At 45.2% G+C, this 26,017-nt stretch overlaps 1 protein-coding gene across 2 annotated transcripts in view; it reads left to right on the top strand.

Moving 5' to 3' along the window:
• The window catches only part of PTPRG (protein tyrosine phosphatase receptor type G), a 494,056-nt gene that overhangs the window by 405,787 nt on the left and 62,252 nt on the right, over positions 1-26,017 (top strand). For both annotated transcript variants that reach the window (XM_040407763.1, XM_040407764.1), the window contains one exon: positions 16,016-16,107. In XM_040407763.1, the coding sequence (XP_040263697.1) occupies positions 16,016-16,107 (92 nt within the window). The remainder of the gene's footprint in view (positions 1-16,015; positions 16,108-26,017) is intronic.

Below are 26,017 nucleotides of genomic sequence, written 5' to 3'. Positions count from 1 at the left end.
CCTGGGCACTTGCACACTAAACGCCGCCCCTGGGCACTTGCACACTAAACGCCGCCCCTGGGCACTTGCACACTAAACGCCGCCCCTGGGCACTTGCACACTAAACGCCGCCCCTGGGCACTTGCACACTAAACGCCGCCCCTGGGCACTTACACACTAAACGCCGCCCCTGGGCACTTACACACTAAACGCCCCCCCTGGGCACTGACACAGTAAACGCCACCCCTGGGCACTTACAGACTGAACGCCGCCCGTGGGCACTTACACACTAAACGCCGCCCCTGGGCACTTACACACTAAACGCCGCCCCTGGGCACTTACACACTAAACGCCGCCCCTGGGCACTTACACACTAAACGCCGCCCCTGGGCACTTACACACTAAACGCCGCCCCTGGGCACTTACACACTAAACGCCGCCCCTGGGCACTTACACACTAAACGCCGCCCCTGGGCACTTACACACTAAACGCCGCCCCTGGGCACTTACACACTAAACGCCGCCCCTGGTCACTTACACACTAAACGCCGCCCCTGGGCACTTACACACTAAACGCCGCCCCTGGGCACTTACACACTAAACGCCGCCCCTGGGCACTTACACACTAAACGCCGCCCCTGGGCACTTACACACTAAACGCCGCCCCTGGGCACTTACACAGTAAACGCCGCCCCTGGGCACTTACACACTAAACGCCGCCCCTGGGCACTTACACACTTAGGGTCCATTCACACGTCCGTTTTTTCTTTCCTGATCTGTTCCGTTTTTTCAGGAACAGATCTGGACCAGATCTGGACCCATTCATTTTCAATGGGTCCAGGAAAAAATCAGACATTGAGCTGTCCGTTTTTTTCCAGGACCCATTGAAAATGAATGGGTCCAGATCTGGTCCAGATCTGTTCCTGAAAAAACGGAACAGATCAGGAAAGAAAAAACGGACGTGTGAATAGACCCTAAACGCCACCCTTGGGCACTTACACACTAAACGCTGCCCGTGGGCACTTACACAGTAAACGCCACCCCTGGGCACTTACAGACTGAACGCTGCCCGTGGGCACTTGCGAGTGCTCATTTGCATATGAATTAAACTTTGTTTTTCCTGCTGGTGCAAGTCTAAAGAAAAGAACAAAGGTACAATTACAATCCTGTATAGGTGTGCTACAGAGCCATGTAAGCGCTGTATATGGCCATATGGAGGTGCCAGACTCCCCTTAATGAATTGCTAGCAGTCTGCAGTAAGGGTACAGAGGGGAGGTAACCAGTTGGGGGTGTGTCCCTGCACAGACTGACTCTATCCAATCAGTGCTGCCATTTTCAGACTGTGCAGGTACAAACCCCCAACGGGTTACCTCCCCCTTGTACCCTTACTGCAGACTGCTAGCAGTTCATTCATGACTTCTAGTAGATATAATAAAGGAATGGCACAACATAGAGCCATAAGAATAGAGGCTCCAGATTTGTTATTACGTGGGGAATGCATGAAGCTATTAAAACAGCCATGTCAGGAGCGGTGACAGGTCCTCTTTAAAGACCCGTGTTCCCGCTCGCCCTGACTTCCCTCTACAAATATTTACATGCAGATCTGAAGGGTTCGTGCTCTGCATTTCCTTTCTGTCGGTTCAGAGACTGTGTCGGAGGCATTTGATGTCTGCACTCTTCACCTCCATCCACCACCTGCAGTCTTTATTTATTTTGGAGGAGCTCTGCTACAAATCCGTCGTTGTTGCCATCGGGTGCAGAGTTAAATTGAAGCTCTGATCCCGAGCCGCCTCTTATAAATTTGACTTGGTTGACTGCTGGCTCTATCTGCGAGGCAACAGGCTATTTACCCGGCACAGCTTTATATTCTGACTTTCCGATCATAAAACAAAGCAGAATTTTTCTTTTTTCTTCTTTTTTTTTCTTGCAGCGTAAACCTAAAAATAAAATAATAATAAAGGTCAGGTAATGGCGACGCGTAAGGAGAGCCATGAATTGAATGCTGACGCGTTTTAATCCAAGGCTCCCGTTTTGATGCATTATGCATTTTTAAGGCTGTCTCGTGTAGGCTGCGGAAGCCTTTCACATCACATTAAATGCCTGGCGAAGATTTATTGGTGCAAGCATTTCTGTAATCACTTCTGTCGTTCGTTCCTTATTGAGAGGCCATTGAAACCTTTTAGTATTCCTGCGCGCGAGTTGGATATTCTTACGGGTGAAACTTTCTACGCCGGGGTGATTATTCATTTTAAACTACAATGCTGGATTAGTTCTGGGCAAAACTTGGCCGGGAGTGGCTACAACCTGGTGGTTCCTGTTCAGACTTGAAGGCCTCACTTTGAAAGTGTTACTCGCGGCGGTGATTCAGTATATCGGGTCTGGGAAGTAACGGAACTGCACATGGCTAGCGACCTCGAGCTTTATACTTGATGATGCTACACTTTCTGTAGAGGCAATACCAATAGAGCAGAGTGGAAGATGTCAGTGAATGGTTTCCTTTTTGCCTTGTTAAAGTTTTTTATTTTTTACTTTTATTTTTATTTTTTACTTTTATATATTTTTTTTTTACATGCAGTATCTGATCGGTGAGGGTTCGACACCCGGGACGGCTGCAGCCTTCTAACAGCGTTCCCTAGGCCAGTGACGCCACGTTCATCGGTCATATGGCCAAGTGTACGGGGCTGAGCTGCAATACCAAGTACAGCCACTATACAATGTATGGCGCTGTGCTTGGTAAGCTGTGAGGAGGCAGCGGGAACCCCCACCAATCACATATTAATGACTTCTCTTTCGGATAGGTCTAAGTATAAAAAAGTAAAAAAAAAAAAAAAAAATTTAAATCCCCTTTAAGGCCTTTTTCACACAACAGTTTTTTGTTTTATTTTTGCGTTCCATATGCGGTCCTTATACGGAACCATTCATTTCAATGGTTCCGCAAAAAAAAAACGGAATGTACTGTGTGCATTCAGTTTCCGTACTTCCGTTTTTCCGTTCCGTTGAAAGATAGAACATGTCCTATTATTGCCCGCAAATCACGTTCCGTGGCTCCATTCAAGTCAATGGGTCTGGAAAAAAAAAAATGCATCCGTATGTCTTCCGAATCCGTTCAGTTTTTGCAGAACCATCTATTAAAATTTTTTATGCCCAGACTAATTTTCCTATATGTAATTACTGTATACTGTATATGCCATACGGAAAAACGGAAACACAACGGAAGCAAAAAACGTGAAAAACGGACCGCAAAACACTGAAAAAGCCCTACGGTCGTGTGAAAGAGGACTTAAAGGGGTTATACAGGAAATGAACATGGGTTATTTTTGCTAAAATGTTGCCGCCCGCCCGCGGATTGTCTGGTATTGCAGCCCAGCTCAATGGTCATAAATGACGCTGGATTGCAATCCGTCGCACAACCTGTGGAAGGTCTGGTGCTGGTTTTGGAAGAAGGCAGCCATATTGTTCATAGATAATTAGTCCAATGGACAGATACTGCTGAAGGAGGGCCATCCTGTCCCATTTTGAATTCTACGCGTTGCCTGCACGTCTAGTTAGTAGATACGACTTTTTGTTGATGGGAGCGTAACGTTAAAGGGGTTTTCTGTAACTTAGATTTTTATGGTCTATCCTCAGGATAGGTCATGGATATCAGGTTGGTGGGCGTCAGACACCCGAGACCCCTGCCAATCGGCTGTTTCTGGGCATCCACGGGAGACGGAAGCAGAAGGCTCCTTACACTGTGTAGTGGCTGTGCCCTTTAACCCCCCCCCTTCCCCCAAAGCACCGCCATATACTGCCTGCAGTACCGCTTTATCAACTATATTACAATTAATTCGTTATTACCGTTTACGAAGCTGAACATTTTTTTTTTTATTTGGCTGCTTCGCAAAATTTCACAAAGAAATGAGCTTTGTGACCAATTACTTAGTCGTGAAGTGCATTTCTTTGTTAGTAGCGGGCGCAATAATGGGAAACGGAGATTGCGCCGCCCCCTTCATTCATCCCCTCAGATGCCGCGTTCAGCGCTATTCACAGCATCTGAGATTAAAAATGAGGGCTTTCAGGGATTAATCCGTTTAAAAAAAAAAAAAACTTATCCATATGAGCGCAAAAAGGCCGCTGCGGCCATCTTGAATGAAGATCCCGCGCGATGCGTGATGACATCATACGTCTCCGTGCACAAGATTTCAGCAGGATCTTCAATCAAGATGGCCGTGGCGGCCTCTTTTTGCTCAAATGGATGAGGCGAGTATGTTTTTTTTTATTTTTGTTTTTTTTTAACACTATTTCAGGGATAATTGATTTGTTACCATGAAGCATGAGGAAATTCGGCTTTGTGGCCAATCGAATTTTCCCTGAAATTCGGATCAAACTCCGCTTTGGATGCTTCGATTCGCTCAACCCTAAGAATAATGTTTTTTATTGTAATCTCCTCCTACGGTCATTCATTCACACACGGCCTGTTAGATCTCAATGGTGAGATTTCCTGTATATGTTATACCATAGGCTGTAGTGCACCATATCATGGACGTACGTGTTTTCTATGGGTGGGGGATGGGCCCTCACTATCCCCGTCACGATCATATTTGATATATGGTTGAAGCCATAGAAGAAAAGTCTCTCCACGGTCATTGATTATTTCCAGGAATGCATTAAACATGCTCATTCCCCCCCTGCAATTACCCATCCATTTCCCCCCCAGGGTGCATGAGATTTGGGACAAAAGACAGCATGATGAAAAGTGACGTATTGTTAAATAATAGACCGCTATCCCCCCCCCCCCCCCCCCCCCCCCCCTCCGCTCAATATGGCAGATTCTTTCTCTTCCAGTCAAGGGTGAGGACACTATTGATTTTCACATATAGTGTGCTCTCATATATATATTTTTTTATATGAAAGGGGTTGTCCCACAAAAAATGTTTTTTTACCTTTTTCAAACCAGCGCCTGGATCTGAATAGTTTTGCAATTGCATGTAATTAAAAATTTAGTACAGGCACTGAGTTATTCAATGAAATCTATCTGTACGGCGCCACCTGCTGTTTGCTCTTTTTCTAATTTCTCTGTCCTGCTCACGGAGATGGAAGCACATGCTCAGAACCATCCTTCAACTGCTTCCAGCTGCGGCAGAAAGGACGCGCCCCCTGAGTTGCCAAATTGAAATAAATCTAGCAAAGTCATCGGAGCAGTGAATGTGGAGATCTCTGGATCCATGTGAGGTCCAGGGCTGGTTCTAGCTTTGTTAGGGCTCATGCACACGACCGAGAAATACGGTCTGTGAGCGGGCCATCTGTCCCGGAGCGGCATACATCGTGCACACGGGAGCGCACATGATACTGTGCATATCAGGCCGCCCGCGGGACTATTGTCCTGGACTCATATGATATTCAGAGCGCAGGACAATAGTCCCTCGGGCGGCCCGATGTGCACAGTATCATAGTAACCTATGATGCCGCGCGCACGATGTATGCCGCTCCGGGACATATGGACCGCTCACGGAGCATACGGGCGTGTGCGTGACCCCTTAGAAAGAGACTGTCATGTACTATATGATGTCTGATTTTCATGTTTTACATTGATCATGGGATAACCCCTTTAATGTATAACGTTTTCCAATTTGCGGTTGAGGTCTTCTAGCTAGTGATCTGTCTAATCTATATCTGTCTCTCTATCCTCTGTCTCTCTATCCCATGTCTCTAGCAATCTATACATCCATTTCAGCAGTTTCCACATCTTCTACTGAATCCATATTACGTGTCGGCTTTGCGATGACATGAATGGCATTGCACACGGACGCACAATAGAACAACTGGTCTTGATTACAATACATTCATATGCAAAGTCTGGGCAGAATCGACAATTTTCTTTTATCTTTGGACTGAAAAAAAGTGCAGATCCTTAAAGGGGTTTTTCCTGGACAGAATGTGCCCCTACCCCTTCAATAGCCCAGCTTAAAAAAAAAAAAACTATAAAAAATTCCCCGATTCTTCTCTCCCCCATATCATCTCTTGCGGAGAGTTGAACGCTCCCCCATACAGATTATAATAGCTCATCAGTATTACATCGGTGAAGGTCCTACACCACCACCGGTGCAGAACTAGAACTAGCGGAATTAATGCAGCTCCATGTACTGTAGTGATCGGGAGTCCCGTTCACATCGATTTCAACATTGCATGCAATAAAATGTGACAAAAATAAAACTGTTAGATGTCCCATGTAAAGCTGTATGTGCAAAGTGTTGCTTCTAGGGGAGAATATCTCCATACATATGGATTCCGATAGATGGAGGTTGATTGTCTAGTCTAGTCTCCATACGTTGCTTCACAGGCTCCACTGTGCTCATGCGCCCTAATAGAAATTGGGTTCGCAAGGCACCATACCTTGGAGCGCACCACCTACCCAGCATCGGACGGGCCTACCAGTCCTCCGGTGAGCTCAGGCTCTGATACCATATTTGGTCCCGAAGGTCCAGGGAAAAAAAAAACATTTGGAGCTGCCTTTGAAGCCAATAATTTGCCACTAGGGTCTATGTCTTCGCATAAAAATCTATTAGGGTCCATTCACACGTCCGCAAGTGTTTTGTGGTTCGCAAATTTCGGATCTGCCGTCACTTTTAATAGAAATGCCTTTTCTTGTCCGTGTCTGCAGTCAAGAGTAGGACATGTTCTAGTTTTTTTACGGAATGGAAGGTCAGATGCGGACAGCACACTGTGTGCTGTCCGCATCTTTTGCGGCCCCAAAATGAATGGGTCCGGATCTATTCCGCAACATTGTGGAACGGATCCGGACCCATTTTGCAGACGTGTGAATGGACCCTTAAGGTGGATTTTCACAGCCCAGTGGAGCAGGCGATTGTGGGGAAGGAAGCGTGCTTTCTCAACAATTGCCTGCTCATTATTTGAGCTGAAACGCTGCATTGATGCGCCGCGATCCCGTCCACTGTATGGAGCCGAGCAATCGCTAATGCCATCACTCATCCCCCTACAGAGTCATTGTTTCTGGGCATCACGATCTGCTGCTCGGAAACAAGAGTTGTCCGCATGAACGATTGTTTCACCCAGTGAACAAGTATTTTGTTCATTCATCGGGTGAGTGGCGGCGTCTTTACTTGGACATAGTATTGGAAACGAGCGCCTGTACAAACGTTCATCCCATATGATCTGCTCGACAACCGGACCATACCAAAGGGCCTTTATTGATGATATGGGGTCTGAACCCCGAGGATAATTTCCTCTGGTGGGTCCAAGGAACCCCAGTCCGACCTTGTACATACCCCCCGAGCTTTCTTATTTGCAGTAATGCACATGGCAAATGATCGTTGATGGGACCGGCATACGTAGATTGTCATTGGGACCCCAGAGTTTTGAGCTTTATTTTGGGTGGCATATTCTTTAAACCGGTTTGTTTACCTTTTTGGGGCAATCGGTGAGCACAGAATGGTAGGGGTGGACTGGCTTTAGACCATACAGGGAAATATTCCAGTAGGCCAAAGCCCAGGGGGATGACCAAGCTCTCCTCATAGACCCCGGCCAGGTACATAATGATCTGATACCCTCAGCATCAAAGGGGTTGTTCAGGTTCAGAGCATATCACCTTCTTCCCCCACTTAGCCCATCTGATGTGAGCTTCGAAGCATTGCTGTATCGCGCAGAGCAAAGGCTTTTTTGTTTACATTTGTACACCGCCAGGCGAAGGCGTCCGCCTAGCAGTGTTCCCAGTGATGTCATCGGCTCTGATGGGTGGGCTTTAGCGCTGCCCTAGCCGGTTTCCAGGCTAGGGCAGCGCTAAAGTCTGCCCATTAGTGCCGGTGACGTCACTGGGCTCACTGCTAGGTGGAAGCCTCTGCCTAGCTTACCCATGGGGAGCCCGGTACGCCACCGAATCTCCAGAAAAAGCCCTTGCCCTGAGCGATTCAGTGCATGGCAAGGGAGAGCATCGGAGCATGAAATTCTCTAATGCTCATGTCAGATGGGCTGAGTGGAAGAAGAAGGGGATATGTCCGGGTTCAACTCTAAACCCGGACAGCCCCTTTAATGCTAGGAGCATCAGGTATTTATGTACCTGGCCAGTGGTTGCTGTTGCCATCATAAATTCAACTAGATCACCGTTCTCAGAACATTGATACAGCTGAATATTGTGGCAGTATTTTGTGCTCTACTGTGGTATTTGGGTCTGCTGGGGCGGTATTTTATACTGCTGTCTCCGCCTACTTGTGTCGGCCCTGCCTACGTACGTTGCATTGCCTTCTGTCAATCTGGACCCAGCTACAACATGGGGCCACTTTTGGTTGTTTTTTCCAGGGCCACTTTAAGTTCGAAGTCCGTCCTTGCAGAATTGTCTACGTTCAGACTTCTCGGGTGACTTTTCTCCTGCCTTGGCAGCGCTGCAGAACACATTGTTACTGTACAGCCTTCAGCGGTGACCTTCACATCACATTGAGACATTTGCTTTCTTGTGAATTATTGTTGCTATTCAGTGGAAATATTTGTTTAGCTGACATTATCTCGCTGGATTTCTCAGCAAACTTTTTTTTTATTTTTTTTCCCTGCACTGAAGACATTTTACTTTGTGAATTTACAGCAGGAATTTTCTGTCGAGACTGCATTAGGGGAAATACAGAGGAGGCGGGATGTGACTGTAAACCAGGTAGATTTATTAAAAGCAGCCAGTGCCTTGTAGCGTTCACAGGCTGAGACAGTCTTACCCAGCCAGGCGGCTCCTGCAGCTAATCCTGAATTTGATTTAAGGAACAGTCAGCAGATACTCTGTGCGAAGTGATAGCATTCAGAAGTGTCTGCAGGTTTAGAAACCATCAGGGGAAGTATTTTCACTGCGCACAGCCATAGACCTAAATCACAAGGCATTTTTGGGGCATCATGCCCATTAAGCTTAAAGGGGTCATCTACCATTGGACAATTTTATCCAGTCCTCCAGAATTCTGGCTTTAAAAAAAAATTGCCAAATAGGGCTTTTGTGACTTTATGGGCTCATCTGTGCAAAAATTTAACTTTTTTATTTTTTACAGCATTAACTGTTTAGTCTAAATAAAAAAAAAATTAAAAAAAGTTGCAAACTTGGATGAAGTAAAAAAAATTGAGTTTTCTAGAAAAAAGTCTTAGATTTAAAATATGACAATTAAAGTGCAACATTTTTTAAGTTTGAAACTTTGGAATCTGACTTCAAATATTACCCTCATGATAATTATTGCTATAATTTTTGCTAAAAGGGCCTCCTGACAATAAGTTGATCACCTCAACTCCCAGCTATCAGTTGTGATCTGTGAGGGAACCAGGCTGTAAGTGTTCAATTCCCCTGCAGTGCCACCACAGGAGAAATTTAAGTATTGCATAATGAAATCAATGGGCTTTTTATGTAACAAAAACATACCAGGTCCTCCAGAGAGTTGTAGCCGCTCTACACTCGGGCTAAAAGACGAAGGTCCTGAATGAAAGGACTATGAACTCTGAATTCTCTAATAGGGTATTATTTATTTATTCTCCCCACCGGCACATGCCTCTGCTTGCAAGGAACAAAATCCCTATGATGTCTAAAGGCCCTATAACACATGGGCCAATGCACAGGCAATAATCGGGGATGAACTGAATGCTCCCTATAATTGCCTAATCCTTTGAGCTGAGATGATAGCGGAATTTACATGCAGAATTATCCCCCCCTTCCTCCCTGTATGGGGAAGAACAGGACGATGTGCTGCCGGAAAACTATTTTATGTCCCACATAAAAGATGGAATTACCCGATGAATGAACATTTCCTAGGAATGCTTATTCCCAATAATTGCCCAGAGCTTCAGCCTTAAAAGTGGTTGTCTCATCTGAGACAATGGGGGTGTATCACTAGGCTATGTCCCCATTGTCTGATAGGTGCGGGACCCGCACCTATATCGAGAACGGAGCGGAGGTGGCTGGAGGACCCCCGCTCTCCCCATAGAAGTGAATGGGAGCACGCCACACGTGCGCAGTCATCGCTCTTATTCATTTCTATGGGGCCGGCGGAAATAGTCGATCCATCCATAGAAATTAATGGAGGACAGCTGCACATGTGCGGTGCGCCCCCTCCGGAACTTTGCCGGCTGCCTTTATGAGATAGGTGCGGGTCCCAGCACCTATCAGACATTGGGGCCATATGCTAGTGTTATGCCCCCATGGTCTCAGATGAGAATATCCCTTTAAGGGCCCATTCACACGTCCGCAAAATGGGTCCTCATCCATTCTGCAATTTTGTGGAACGGGTGCAGACCCATTCATTTTCAATGGGGTCGGAATGTGTTGTCCGCATCCGCATTTGCGGATCCGCACTTACGCATCCGTGCTTCCGTTTCCCCCCAAAAAATAGAACATGTCCTATTCTTGTCCGCAATTGTGGACAAGATTAGTCATTTTCTATTATAGTGCCGGCGATGTGCGGTCCGCAAATTGCGGAATGCACATTGCCAGTGTCCGTGTTTTGAGGATCCGCAAAACACTTACCAACGTGTGAATGGTTAACTGACAGAGCCTGGTGAGTCTAAGCCTAGCACATGTTGGGCACTGTCAGGTCATAGTTTCATCCCCTAGATGTAAACTATAAATGTCTCCACGTCCATTCACAGAACTTCTAGCTAGCGCCTCCATTACCACTGCGGTGCACGGTATATATCTGTGCCTGATACGGCTCCCCTCGTTCTCTTAAGGCTTTATCTAAGGCGCTCATCTGGCAGGTAGCAAGTCATCTTGGAACCATAAGAAAGCAGGTGTCAGGGTGAATACAGAAGCCGGGAGCAACCAGCGATGTACTTTTCATGCATGTGCAGCAGAGCTGAAGTTGTCATATGGCACAGCACAGCCACAGATCATTACGATCACTGAGATACAGGATGCATTAAGCTCTGCTACATCTGTCTATAGATGGGTGTAAACTGCATAGATAGAAGTGGATGTTAAATGAATATTTATAACGCACTGATGCTTATAGAAGCAATAGATGTAAAAAAAACAAAAAACGGCTCCATGTATTCAGCAGTCTGATACGGGCCTCGGGGCACTGACTTGGTGTCCCCGCTATACAAAGAACCAAAACCGGGCAGCGCTCCAAGGTAGTGAAGGGAAAATGAGGTGGATTCTTTATTTCCCCGTATGTGCGACATTTGGGATGAAAAGTCCTACATATGGGACTCTGTGAATAAAGGAACCGCCTTGTTTTCATTTTGATTCCTTGGAGTCCTGCCCGCTTTTTAATCTGTCTATCCATTTATTTCTGTATATCTATATCTATATATATATCTATATATCCATCTGTGTGAAGGATAGATACACGGACGATCTCTATCTCTCTGCATCTCCCTTTCTCTCAATCCCTCTGTATTCCTTTTCTTTACTTCCTTTTCCTTTCCTTTATTCTTTGTTTTCTTCCTTCCTTCCGCCTTTTCTTTGATCTCTTCTCCCCCTCCTCTCTCTATCAATATGCTGCAGATATGTGCTATAGTTTGCAGCCTGTATATCTGCTACGATTTATAATTTGCAGTTGGATTTGTGTCGTTTTTTCGTTCTTCGCTTTGTGTGTCTGCGCCAAATTTGTGAAATGGTGCACGGTAATAATATATCTGGAGTGCTTACAACGTGGTTTACACCTATATGTGTAAAAGTACCGTAGACCGGGGGGGGGGGGGGGGGGGTTGCCTGGCGTGGAGATGCGACATTTGCAAAAGTCGCACATAGTAAATGAGCCATAATCCAGGTCTCATCTATGTTTAAGGGACAAAAGTGAGATCACTTTGAAAACTGGTGAGGATCACCAAATGTCACCGAAAACACAGCAGTCGACGTGACTTGTGACAGTTTTAAGTAAAAAAAAAAAAACAGCGGTATCTAATTTCCTAAATGTCCCCCTACACTAGAGGTAAAGAGATCTTGCAGAGAACAGCCTGACGGAGCTCTCTGGATCCCACATTGCTGGACGCCCACCAGCCCCATTAACTGAGCAGCGTTTTTGGACCAGCCAATGTCTCCATATTTGCCAGATTGCGACCAGATCTCCCACTGTCCCCATTATAGATAATAGGGCCAGCAGGCATTCGCGTACCGTCCAGCAATGCCGGATCGAGAAAGCTCCAACACGCTGTTCCCTGCCGGAAAAGTCTGCCTGATCTCTATACTGCTAGTGTGAAATTAGTCTTAAAGGGGTATTGTGGTTAGAGAAATGTATCCCCTGCCAACGGTGGGGGTCCACCATTGGGATCTCCATTGATCATGAGAACAGGTCCACTCCCCCTGAAATGGACGGAGGGGCTGGTCAGAAATGCTCTGCACCGCTCCATTCATGTGGGTGCATCGGAGATAGCGGAGTGCTATACTCTGGCGCTGCCATAGAAATGAATGGAGCGGTGCAGAGCATTTCTGACCAGCCCCTCCGTCCATTTCAAGGCCCCCACTGAGCTAATAGTTATCCTGTGGATGGTGGGTAACTTTCTCTAACCGGAATACCCGGAATTGAATCTCTATATCAGTATCAGTTGTTTTTTTTGTAGGTGTTTCCATAGATATTGATAAATATAGATGGATATTAAATAGTAATTATACACACAATTTATTTTTTTTAAAATATATACACACACATAATATATATACACACACACATCTCTCTATATGTGTGTGTGTGTGTGTATATATATATATATATATATATATATATATATATATATATATATATATACAGGTGAAACTTGAAAAATTAGAATATCGTGCAAAGTTCATTTATTTCAGTAATGCAACTTAAAAGGTGAAACTAATATATGAGACTCATTACAGGCAAAGCGAGATATTTCCAGCCTTTATTTGTTATAATTTGGATGATTATGGCTTACAGCTTATGAAACCCCAAAGTCACCATTTTGAGGACCCCTTTGCTCAGGGGGTATGGATTAATTAGCTGACTAGAGTCTGACACTTTGAGCCTAGAATATTGAACCTTTTCACAAAATTCAAATTTTAAGCTGCATTAACCCCTTAGTGACCACCCATACGTGTTTTTTTACGGCGGTCACTAAGGGGCCTTGGGCACTTCAGCCCAAGTTAGCGATGAAATCAATCCCTGTAGCTCCATGCCCGCAGCTACCGGAGGCAGCTGAGGGCTCGGGGCAGTGATCAGAGACCGTTCACAGTAAGTTCAAATTATGCCCCGATCGGGCCCCCCAGCAACCCGAGTAATATGGCCCCCAGATATGTTTAAATAAAGTTATTAGGACGCCCCCGCCCCACATCTAATTAAAAAATATAATAATAATGGCGCAGACATGCGCACTCGTTACTGTGCTGAAGATCTGCCTTCAGGACAGTAACCATCAGGGACCAATAATAATGGTCCCTGATCATGTGATCTCCATGATAAACCTATCCATTATATTTACAAAACACAGCCAGGACCGGGGCTGCGCTTCTCTCTGCCCTCAGCGCAGTTGTTCTGTGAGGAGAGAGAGATCAGACTTCTGTCCTGACTTGTGATTACATACTGTCGGTCAGTGGGTGTCCGTGATTAGGCGTCCGTCAATTATCTTTATTAGGGACCCTGTGTGCGTCTGTTACTGGAGGTCGGTGGGTGTCTGTCAGTCAGTCGGTGGGTGTCTGTCAGTCGCCGTCCATTACCAGTCTATTAGGGACGGTCAGTTATTTTATATTCTTTCTGAGCTGTACAGAAAAAAAAATGGCTCCAAGATTATTCAGTGAGGAGCAGGCCTACAAATTTCTCTGCTCTGACCACTCTGAATCTGACACCGCTTCAGAGGCGGAAATATTTTCAGATAGCGGGGACTCCGATTCAATCCCCAGACCCCATAACCCTATGGTGGTAGAAGTCGCCGCTCCTCTTGGAGTGTACATCTTCATTTTCATGTGCTCTGTAGAAAAAAATCTGTCTTTAAATTGACACTTTTTCTACAAAAAACTAGGGGGTCTAAATGCTCACTACACCCCTAGATGAATACCTTTAGGGGGTCTAGTTTTCAAAATGGGGTCTAGTTTTCAAAATGGGGTCCAGGCTACTTTCACACTTGCGGCAGGACGGATCCGACATGCAGTAATTTTAGTCCGGTGGCCTTTCGCCGTGCTGCGCCGGATCTCTACCCCCGTCCCCATTATAGTCAATGGGGACGGAGCGGCGGCACGGCGAAATAGCCGCAGGACGGATCCGACATGGTGAACAGCATGTCGGATCCGTCCTGCCGCAAGTGTGAAAGTAGCCTTAGCATTCATTTCTTAAAAAAAATAGTGGGTCAAAAAAGTCATTACACCCATAGATAAATACGTTAGGGGGCCTAGTTTTTAAAATGGGTTCACTTTTGGGGGGGTTCTATTATTCTGACACTTATAAGCCTCTGCAAACTTGGCTTGTTGCAGGAAAAAATATGTACTTAAAAAAATAAAAATAAAATTATGTTAAAATGTTAAGTCTCCTAAATAAAAAAAAATTAAAAAAGTAAAATTTTTTTGTAAGTGCAGCCAAAATAAAGTAAAGATGTGGAAATATATTTCTGATAAAAATATTGAATAGTATTTATGTATGTACCGTATGTGAAATATTGCAGTTAAAAATAGGAAAATGTGCCAATTTTTACAAATTTTCATAAATTTTAACTTTTTTTTAAATAAAGATACGCATATTTTATCGGTAGAATTTTACCACCTAAGTAAAGTACAATATGTGACGAGAAAACAACGTCAAAATTACTTTGATGCGCAAAACCGTTACAAAGCTTATTCTAAGCTAAAATGACACGCGTCAGATTTCCAAAATTTGGCTTGGTCATTAAGGCCCAAACAGGCTTGGTCACTAAGGGGTTAATGCAATTCCTTTTAATTTGCGTTTACTGAAATAAATGGACTTTTGCACGATATTCAAATTTTTTGAGTTTCACCTGTATGTATATTAATATATTTATTTATTTTTATTTATATATAAAACACACATTTAAATAAATAAATAAATAAATATACATCTCCCACACAAGGAAAAAAGTTAGTAAAGTAGATTTCTACAGAAGCAAATCAGGTGAGAGCGGACCAGACGCACACCTCTGTGACTGACCGGGGGGGCCCTGCTTATTTAAAGCAATTTGTCCAAAGTGGACTATGTACTTTTTAAAGCTTATGTATGAACGGCATGATGTGCACGTGCACGTGCACCTTCCATATGATGGATGATCCAGCACCCGGGCAGGTGTTTGAGAGCCGTGCAGGAGACGGAGGAGGATCTCTTCCTAGGAGAAGGCCCATTGTTATGGGCTGCAGTCAGGCAAGGGAAGACCCCCCCCCATCCTAGTCACAATAGCTCTCAGAGAACTGGCTCATTACATATTCAGCTCCGGCCCCTGGCTGCTCGGCAGTGAGCGGTGACGCCGCTGCTCAGTCAAGCCTCATTCAACTTCACCATGCAAAAGCTGCTTGGAGCTCTCAATGCCTGGCTGCTCAGTGCCTTGTCTATGATGAACAGCCTGTGTTCTCTGCTTTGCTTTAAGTACAGGTAAATGGCCGTTGTGTTTTTGTAGCCGTCTCGTCGTCGGTCCCTTCTCGGGGTCCCTGTGTGTTCGTCCTGCGGGAGCCTTTTGCAGAGACCATCACAAAAGGCCTGAGCAGAGCACTTCTCCTGTTGGCTGGCTCTGTGTGAGTGTGTGTGTGTGAGGGTAAACGTGTGCCCACCCTGCTCCTGGCATGGACAAGGGTGCCCCCTGTGAGAAATAACTAGACTGTGTGCACAGGCTCTAATGCCCGTTTAACCCTTTAACACATTGAAAAGTAAAAAGGTAAACAAAAACTGAAGGAAAACCGTGCGGAATTATTGCATTTTCGTGCCGCAATCCCGATTTATTTGGCAGCACTGGGCAAAAAAGTTTTGCATTGAGTCATGTGTTTGAGAAGTATGTGGTACCCGTCAGACGAGAACCGGATGGTGTAACCCCTGCCCTTTCACTGTTATGTAAATGTGTGGAAACGTCGTCGAACCGGAGAGTAAGTGACTTTACCATCATGTCTTTAATATGTATGTCTTCTCCTATACAGGAAGTGTTTTCAGACCGCTCACTTCTACGTCGACGACAGCAGCTCGCCAAGAGTCGTCCCCAATGACAACATACCCATCATCCCCATTCCAGGTACGGTAGAAGAAAAAAATGCTTATGTTGTTGCCATCACTACTCGGGATTCCTGCTCTTACATAGGACTGCATTGTCTTCTTTTTTTGGACCGACAGATCTGTTACAGCTACCTACTGCATTATCCTACTGGAGTTGTCAGGATGTGCAGAGAGTACAGCATGGAAAGGGTTATCCCACGGGAGACATATTGCTGGGATATGCAATCAATATCCGATCAGTGGGGGTCTGACAGCACTTCAACAATGTGGCAGCGGTACTAGGGAAGTCCTGCGCCTGGTCATTTATGATGGATCTGCTTGGCCTTGTTTGGAGGTCACGCGGTTGGTCGATCATAGTCGGTGGCTGACCATGCTGCCTCCGATGAATATTGTAGGGGTTTACCTTCTTTCTAATACTGCTGCCCCTCCATTCTAGCAAAAGGCGGAAGGTACAGGAGTCTGGCACCGTTCAGACATGGATGGTCATGTCTTACTCTGAAACCCGGCACCCCTGTGATAAACTGTTTCAGAGTAGCCCCGGTGCCGAAAATCTGTACTAAAACTACACCGCTCAAGCCATTGTACAGTGGACAGAACTGTTTACTGCAGCACCGCTCCCACTGAAGTGAATGGGAACAGTGCTGCAGTTACCAGCTCCGACCACAGCACAACAGATGGAGCTGTATAGTTCCAGTGCGGTGCAAATATGCAAATTAGCTTATATCGGGCAATTTAAAGACATCGGTAAGGCTACATGCACACGACCGTATGTGTGTTGCGATCCGCCAAATTGCGGATCCGGAAAAAAAAAACGGATGACATTCCTTTTTTTTGCGGATCCATTGTAATAATGCCTATCCTTGTCCGCAAACTAGAAAAAAATAGGACGTGCACTATTTTTTTTTGCGGGGCAACGGAACGGACATACTGATGCGGACAGCACGCGGTGTGCTGTCCGCGTTTTTTGCGAACCCATTGAAATGAATGGGTCTGCACCCTATCCGCAAAAAAAACGGAATGGACACGGAAACAAACAACATGTGCATGTAGCCTAAGACCGCACTTTTTCAGGGTTCACGCCCCTCATCAGTACAGAGCAGGGTGCTGGCTGGGTGAGATGCCATAGACACAGACTGGAGTAGGGGGGGGGGACCGGCTGTCATTGAGGGGGGACATAACACGTGCACGTGGTGCACTCATGCTCTCTGTCCAGATATATAGCAATAGGGGGGAGTCACACTTTAAGAATTGGCTTCCATGGCTTTGTCGCTGCTTGTGCTTTAATGTATTTTCCATAGCTGCGGTCTAAAATGACGGCACAGTAAGGAGTCTGAACCCTCCATATAATCCTATCTCCTGCTTCAGTACAACACCTGCCCAATCCGATTTTCCAGATGAGCTCTGTCCGTCACTGGGAGCATGCATCACTTCATGTGAATCCCGTCATTTTGGCCCCTTGATCTTCGCCGCTGCATTAAGACCCTTAGTTCCTCGATTACAGTCCCTGAATCCTTTCAAGGCGGATCATTCTGTATTTGTGGGCAGAACTCCGGGTAATCCGAGTCTAGTCTAGGGGTTTTAGCGGGAGTCCGACTGCTGGAGCCCCCGCCGATGCGAAGTGTACAGGACTGTATTACAGTTAGTGCACAGTGCCAGGCTGCGGCTGCACAGCCGGGGGAATGTTGTATTGCAGGACGTTCATCAAAAGCATATATGACCATGTAATATGTATTAGCGCTGATGCTGCCAAATCTCTTTACAGCAGCTCTCCACACTAATAGACTGGCGGTACAAGATGGCGGTGGTGGCCCATTCTATGACTTATATATGTATTTTAGTCATGGCATAATAACATGTAATAACGGTGTAATACTTTGTGCTTCGTTTCAACGCCATTCGCGGTCGGTGAATAGGAACAGTACGGTTTGCATCCGTACCATACAGATCCGAGCTGAGAGATTGCATCCAGTTTAGAGAATCCTCCATGAAACCTTACACCAGGAATCGGCAACCGGTGGCACTCTGAGACTACAGTACCCGGACTATGCAGCGTGCATGCTGGGAGTTGTAGTCTCACAGCAGCTGAAGTGCCGAAGGTTGATGACCTCTGCCCTACGCTGATATATTGTAGCGCATCATTAGAGCAAACCAGAGATTTGCTGCTGAAGATTTGTTTGGCTCACAGAGGATTGTCTACAATAGATACATTGTTACAGACTCTCAGCTGTGACGAATATTAAAGGGGTTTTCCATGACTCATATTAATGACCTATGCTCAGGGATAGGTCATTAAAGGGGTTTTCTCGCTTCAGTAAGTGGCATTTATCATGTAGAGAAAGTTAATACAAGGCACTTACTAATGTATTGTGATTGTCCATATTGCTTCCTTTGCTGGCCGGATTAATTTTTCCATCACATTATACACTGCTCATTTCCATGGTTACAGACCACCCTGCAATCCATCAGTGCTGGTTGTGCTTGCACACTATAGGAAAAAGTGTCAGCGCCTCTGGTGGCCGGGGCCATCGGAGCGCACATGGGCTGGTGCTTTTTCCTATAGTTGTGCAAGCACGGCCACCACTGATTGAAACGAGCAGTGTGAAATGTGATGGAAAAATGAATCCCAGCCGGCGAAGGAAGCAATATGGATAATAACAATACATTAGTAAGTGGCTTGTAGTAAGTTTCTCTACATGATAAATGCCACTTACTGAAGTGAGACAACCCCTTTAATATATCTGATCGGTGGGGGTCTGACTCCTGGAACCCCAACCAACCAATTGTTTTAGAAGAGGTTGTGGCGCTCCGGTGAGCTCTTCCCCCTCTTCCCAGGCCAGTGAGGTCACTTTCATGGGTCACATGGCCGAGGCACAATTCAGTCCCATTCATGTGAATTTGGCCAGGCAGACAAACGTTACGTTGTATGGCCCTGTGATAAGACAGTGGCGCTCATCGCTGCACCACGGCCTCTTGAAACAGGTGGGGGTGCTGGCAATCGGACCCTCAACAATCAGATACTGATGACCTGTCCTTAGGAGAGACCATCAGTATTGAACTCCCTGGAAAACACCTTAAAGTCTGCAGCCTCTGGATTTACACACCGTTTCTGTTCACTGACAGAAAGCAGAGCTCTTCAACTGAAACACAACGCATATTAGAAAGGGACATACCTTTTCATAATACAATGTAGTCTTCAGCATAGGCCTGCAAAGCAGCTATAGACAGCAAAACTACAGAAACTTGCCCTTAACAAAAAAAGGCCCTTTACAAAAAAAGGCCCTTTAATAATGATGTTAATATATAGAATTATTCTTTGGAATACAAAAGTTCTCAGCAGGTGTTTTGTTTTCTATTAAATGTATCTGTTTTTGACCAATTTTAAAATGGATACATTTGAGGCTGAGTTCACACTTGCGTTAGGGCTCTTTCACACCTGCGTTATTGTCTTCCGGCATAGAGTTCCGTCGTCGGGGCTCTATGCCGGAAGAATCCTGATCAGGATTATCCTAATGCATTCTGAATGGAGAGAAATCCGTTCAGGATGCATCAGGATGTCTTCAGTTCCGGAACGGAACGTTTTTTGGCCGGAGAAAATACCGCAGCATGCTGCGCTTTTTGCTCCGGCCAAAAATCCGGAACACTTGCCGCAATGCCGGATCCGGAATTAATGCCCATTGAAAGGCATTGATCCGGATCTGGCCTTAAGCTAAACGTCGTTTCGGCGCATTGCCGGAGCCGACATTTAGCTTTTTCTGAATGGTTACCATGGCTGCCGGGACGCTAAAGTCCTGACAGCCATGGTAAGTGTAGCGGGGAGCGGGGGAGCAGCATACTTACCGTCCGTGCGGCTCCCTGGGCGCTCCAGAGTGACGTCAGGGCGCCCCAAGCACATGGATCATGTGATCGCATTGGACACGTCATCCATGCGCATGGGGCGCTCTGACGTCATTCTGGAGCGCCCCGGGAGCCGCACGGACTGTAAGTATACCGCTCCCCCGCTCCCCGCTCCTACTATGGCAACCAGGACTTTAATAGCGTCCTGGGTGCCATAGTAACACTGAAAGCATTTTGATTTGGTTCCGTCTTCAAATGCTTTCAGTACACTTGCGTTTTTCCGGATCCGGAGTGTAATTCCGGCAAGTGGAGTACATGCCGGATCCGGACAACGCAAGTGTGAAAGAGGCCTTATTTGCTCAGTTGTTGCTTCAGTTATTGTGAACCAGAACCAGCAGTGAAGCCTCCTCCGAGATCAGGTGTAATGGAAAGATTTCTTCCTGTTCCGTGTTTTTGACCCGCACCTGGTTTTGCCTCACAATAACCGATGGAAATAACTGACCAAATAACTGAAGTATGAACTCATGCACGCAAACGTATTTTCTTTCCATGTCCGTTCCGTTTTTATTTGCGGTCTGTATGCGAAACCATTCATTGCAATGGGTCCGCAAAAAACAAAACAAAGTTATTCCATGTGTATTCCATTTCCATATGTCCGTTCCGGAAAAAAAAAAGAGAACGTGCTATTATTTTCCGCATAACGGACAAGGATAGTACTGTTTTATTAGGGGCCAGCTGTTCCGTTCTGCAAAGTACGGAATGCACATTGACGTCATCCGTATTTTTTGCTGATCCGTGTTTTGTGGACCGCAGAATACATACGGTTGTGTGAATGAGCCCCAACAGGCGTGCACAAAGCATGCATAGGATTTCTCAGTTTTTTATGAAAATGCATGTTCTCTGCCCTGTGCCGGATCCATCATAAAAAATTGACAGTTTTGGAATGGATCCAGTTTCGGAGTCTTTGGAATTTTGAGCCGATTCTTTAGAATAAATAAAGCCAATTCCTTTTGTTCTGCCTTTTGCTCCTAGTGTCTCATGGACTCTTTGAGGTCATGAGGAATAATAATGGGTGGTTTAATTTTAAGCCATTTCTGTCTTTTAAGTAAACTGGAAATAATGGCATGATAATGTAACACCCCAAAGTGGTGGTACACTTCTGCACCTTGCTACTATCTTTTATGGTCTAACCTGCATGTAACCTATATATTTATTTCCAGGTCCCTCAACACTGTGCATTTATAATAATGTTATATAACTGTTCATGTAATGGGCCTGATTCACCAGCAGGTGGCAGCAAACACGGCAGAGCTATAGTTTGACAGAATGGAACTCACCATTCCATTTGGTCAGAAGTTGGCCAGTCCTGCTTGCTACCAGAAGGAGGTGGGGCAGTTCTGGTTTGTGCTGGTTGAGACTCAATGATGTTGCTGCCAGGTTTCTAACCTATTCCTTGGCTGAAGAGAAGTCCGACCGAAAAGAGAAGTGCAGTATAAAGAAGAAGCCAAGTTACCAAGTCAGCTTTTCAGTACAGCAGAGTGAGAGAAGGATATAGCAGAGACAAGTTTGCCTGCCAGTTTAATGCTAAAGCCTGCTGAAACCAAGACAAAGCCTGAAACTGTTTGGAGAAACGTTTATTCAAGTAAGGCTACTTTCACATTAGGGATTTTGCTGGATCCGGCAGTGTTCAGCAAAAACACTTCCGTTACTGATAATACAACTGTCTGCATCTGTTATGAACAGATCCGGTTGTATTATCATTAACATAGCCAAGACGGATCCGTCATGAACTCCATTGAAAGTCAATTGGGAACAGATCAGAGAAAACGGATCCGTCCCCATTGACTTGCATTGTGGTTCATGACTGATCCGTCTTGCTCCGCATCGCAGGACGGAAAGCAAAGCGCAGCATGCGGCGGTTTTCTCTCCGGTATGAGAACGTAACGGAATGCATTTTGGAGCACTCCGTTCTGTTCAGTTATGTTTTTTCCCCGTTGACAATGAATAGGGACTAAACAGAAGCGTTTTTTTCCGGTATTGAGACCCTATGACAGAACTCAATACCGGAAAACATGAACGCTAGTGTAAAAGTAGCCTAAAACTGCCATTGAACTTCATCTCAAGGTCTGGACTCAAGTTATTTTTTCAAATCTCTTAATTATTCCCCCTATTTATTGCTTCGGAGTCAAAGCCTGCGGTCCAGCCGTATCCAGGTAGGAGCACCGTGACACACGTAAAGAGACATTTTAGGCCGCAACATACCACTCTGCATTTCCTATACCTGGGACGCGTGTTGTAGGAGGGCCCTGGGGGGAGGCGCCCGTTGCAATAATATGTTGTCCTCCCTGCATTCATATCATTAAATATAAGGAAATCTGCTAATTAGATGCTGCCGCTTGAATCCATGACAATGTTTTGACTCCCAGACGTAAATAAAATGCTCACCGCCGCTCTCATTGACTAATCAATGTCGGCAGCTTGTATTGATTCACATCTTTCTTTCTGCCTTTGTCTGTATAATCATACGTTCGGAGCTCCTGCTTGTGTGGGAAATCAAAAGTTAAAAAAGGGAATAAAGAAGTAGAAAATAAAAAAAAAGAGACAGTCATTTCATTTGGGATCTGAGCTGCGGCTGGGACTTTTGATGTTCTTAAGTAACCGCCCACAGTAGAAAGTGCCGTCTTTTCAAGTGGGCGTTTTGTTTGAGACTTGAAGTTAAGACTCAGATGTCTACCTTTTGTATTATTCGGCTTAATAAAGTCTATGCTGCCACTTCATTAGTGGGAATGAATATTTAATGATGTATAAATATGGCTGCTGCAAAGCCGCAAGAACGGATTTCCATCCCATGACTTATTTAAAAGGAATTTATTAATTGTTCGAGTCTCGCGTGCAACGTCCTGTTATCGGCAGGCGACGCTGTAAATGACTATATATAATGATAATCCGGCGGGAGGAAGGGGTTAAGGAACATTAATGTAGAAAGTGCACGCAAATGTCCTATTAATTCCTCTATGCCTTTTGCACTATTCTTTCTTTTATTGTAATCACACATATAAGAAATTCTTCTATATGTTTCCTAGGAGCCAACCCCTTCTTGATCACAAACCTTTGGCTGGCTGCAGCAGGGCCTCTCCCTCACCGCTCTGTCAGATGGCCAAAGGGGAGGAGTTTATTTAAAGGGGTTACATGTATAATGTAAAAAAAATATATATGAAAATCGTACATACCGTATTTTTGCCCTATAAGACACACCGGCTCATAAGACGCACCTAGGTTTTAGAGGAGGACAATAAGAAAAAAATATTTAGTTAGACCTCAGGTCAGACCGCCAATCAGATCCCAAATGTTAATATGACCACAGCCCCAATCAGACCCCCAATGTTAATAAGACCCTCAATCAGATCTCAGATCAGACCTCCAATGGTAATAAGACCCCAGATCAGACCCCCAATCAGACCTCAGATGAGAGCCCCAATATAAATAAGACCCCCATTCAGACCTCAGATCAGCCCCCTTGCCTCATATCATCAGCTCCCTTGCCTCATATCATCAGCCCCCATGCCTCATATCACATAAAATAAAAAATCCACTTACCTCTCCTGCTCCGGACGCCACCTCCAGCGTTATCTCTTTTTCTTCCTCCCGCGGCTGCGCTGTGACCCTACACGCCCTCAGCAGCCGCAGCACAGCCAACAGCAGAGGAAGCAGTGAGTACAGAGCTCGAGGAGCGCTGCATTCACCGCTTTCCAGTCCTCCAGTCCTAATTATGGAAGCGCTTATTAGTATTTGCCCTATAAGATGCAGTGACATTTATCCCCCACTATTGGGGGGGGGGGGGGTGTGAGTGCATCTTGTAGGGCGAAAAAAAAAAAACCGGTAATCTAGTACACGACAACCTCTTTCTAACAAAGCTAGAACCAGCCCTGTACCTCACATGGATCCAGAGATCTCCCCATTCATTGCTCCAATTGCTCTGCTAGGTTTATTTCAAGCTGTCCGCTTACAGAGCGTGTCCTTGTTCAGGGATGTGTCCTTTATGCTGCAGCTATTTGCAGTTGAAGGATGGAAATGAGCATTTGCTTCCGTCTCAGTGAGCAGGAAAAGGTAAAACAGCAGGTGGCGCCATACAGATAGATTTCATTGAGTAACTCAGTGTCTATGTTACCTTTTTTAATTACATGCAATTACAAAAGTATTCAGATCCAGGTGCTGGTTTCAAAACTGTAGAATATTTTTGTCAGGCAACTCCTGTAAGGAATAGTAATGGAGAAATGCACACAAAATGAATTTCCCATTAGTTCTTCCATTCTTTTCATAGTGTTCTTTCTTTTATCGTAATCAAAAATAGAAGGAATTCTTCTATAGGATTCCCATGAGACATCCTCCTCTTATTGCAAACTTTGGTCTGGCTGTAAGGCACCTGGCTGCAGCAGGAGCTCTCCCCCACTGCTCTATCTGAAAGCCCCACCACTGCGTACTGTGATTATTGCCAAGCTATTTTCACCCTTCTCCTATCAGCTGATCAGTCCTAGGACAAACTAATTGCTAGGGATATACTGCCTTTTATACGGATGGTCGGGCACCAATCCGTCCCATATTAGTAAAGTCTCAAAGGATATTTCAATATTGAGATGATGTCAGAAAATTTGAGTCCTCAACAACTTTGAGAATGATGCTGCAACCTAAACAGTGTTGTCATCTTCAACGTTGGTGGCGTATCGCTAGGATATGCCACCAATGTCAGAACAGAGCCCCGAGGTGAAGGCGAGCGCAAAGTGTGATTCGTTTGAAAACTTTGTTTAAAATATGCGCTCCGTATGGCAATAAAATGTCATATCACCACCAATCATATATTGATAACCTATCTTATGGGCATGTTATCCGTAGTTAATTTCCAGTAAACCCCTTTAAGTCCAACCCCTTAGCACCTGGGAACACCCTCCTCAATCAGAGATGTTTTCTTTTTGTACTACTTAAAGGCTATGTACACCTTTAGGGGCATTTTTTATGATTACATTTTACTTTTCTATTTTGAGCTACAAATCATTTTTTTGTTGTCAGTTGGCCTTTATTAAAATTGTTCAGCCGTGACTTAGATACAAGGGTTAATAATCAGTCTGTTTGCAGGCTGTCACAGTCTGTTGTCTTTGAATCTCTTCTCTCTGATCTCCTGACCTCCATAAACGGTAATTGGTCAGTCGGTCAGATAAGAATTGAGCTATAATGAGGTCAGGAGATCAGAGCTACACCTGAGCCCTCAGATGACTGGATTCAAAGAAAACAGACTAAGGCTTCTTTCACACGAGCGTGTCCGGATGCGTTGCGGCATACCCGCGCGAGTAGGTACCCAATTGCAGTCAGTTTAGACTGTCATTGCGTTCCGTTCAGTTTTTATTGCGTGGGTGCAATGCGTTTTGCATGCGCGTGATAAAAAACTGAATGTGGTACCCAGACCCGAACTTGTTCACAGAAGTTCAGGTTTGGGTTCGGTGTTGTGTAGATTGTATTATTTCCCCTTATAACATGGTTATAAGGGAAAATAATAGCATTCTGAATACAGAATGCATAGTACAATAGGGCTGGAGGGGTTAAAAAAATAATAATAATTTAACTCACCTTAATCCACCATCTCTTCTGTCTTCTTCTTTGAGGAATAGGACCTTTGATGACGTCACTGCGCTCATTACATGGTCCATCACACGATCTTTTACCATGGTGATGGATCATGTGACGGACCATGTGATGATCACAGTGACGTCATCAAAGGTCCTTTTCCTGTGCACAGCAAAGAAGAAGACAGAAGAGATGCCAGACTGCGCGATCAAGTGGATTAAGGTGAGTGAATTTTTATTTTTATTTTTTTTAACCCCTCCAGCGCTATTGTACTATGCATTCTGTATTCAGAATGCTATTATTTTCTCTTATAACCATGTTATAAGGGAAAATAATAATGATCGGGTCCACATCCCGATCGTCTCCTAGCAACCGTGCGTGAAAATCGCACCGCATCCGCACTTGCTTGCGGATGCTTGCGATTTTCACGCAGTCCCTCTCACTTCTAGGGGGCCTGCGTTGCGTGAAAAAAACGCACA

The sequence above is a fragment of the Bufo bufo genome, chromosome 9, assembly GCF_905171765.1.
Source record: "Bufo bufo chromosome 9, aBufBuf1.1, whole genome shotgun sequence".
Classification (NCBI taxonomy): domain Eukaryota; kingdom Metazoa; phylum Chordata; class Amphibia; order Anura; family Bufonidae; genus Bufo; species Bufo bufo.
The sequence above is the reverse complement of the archived record's forward strand: the minus strand, read 5'-3'. Positions and strand labels throughout refer to the sequence as shown.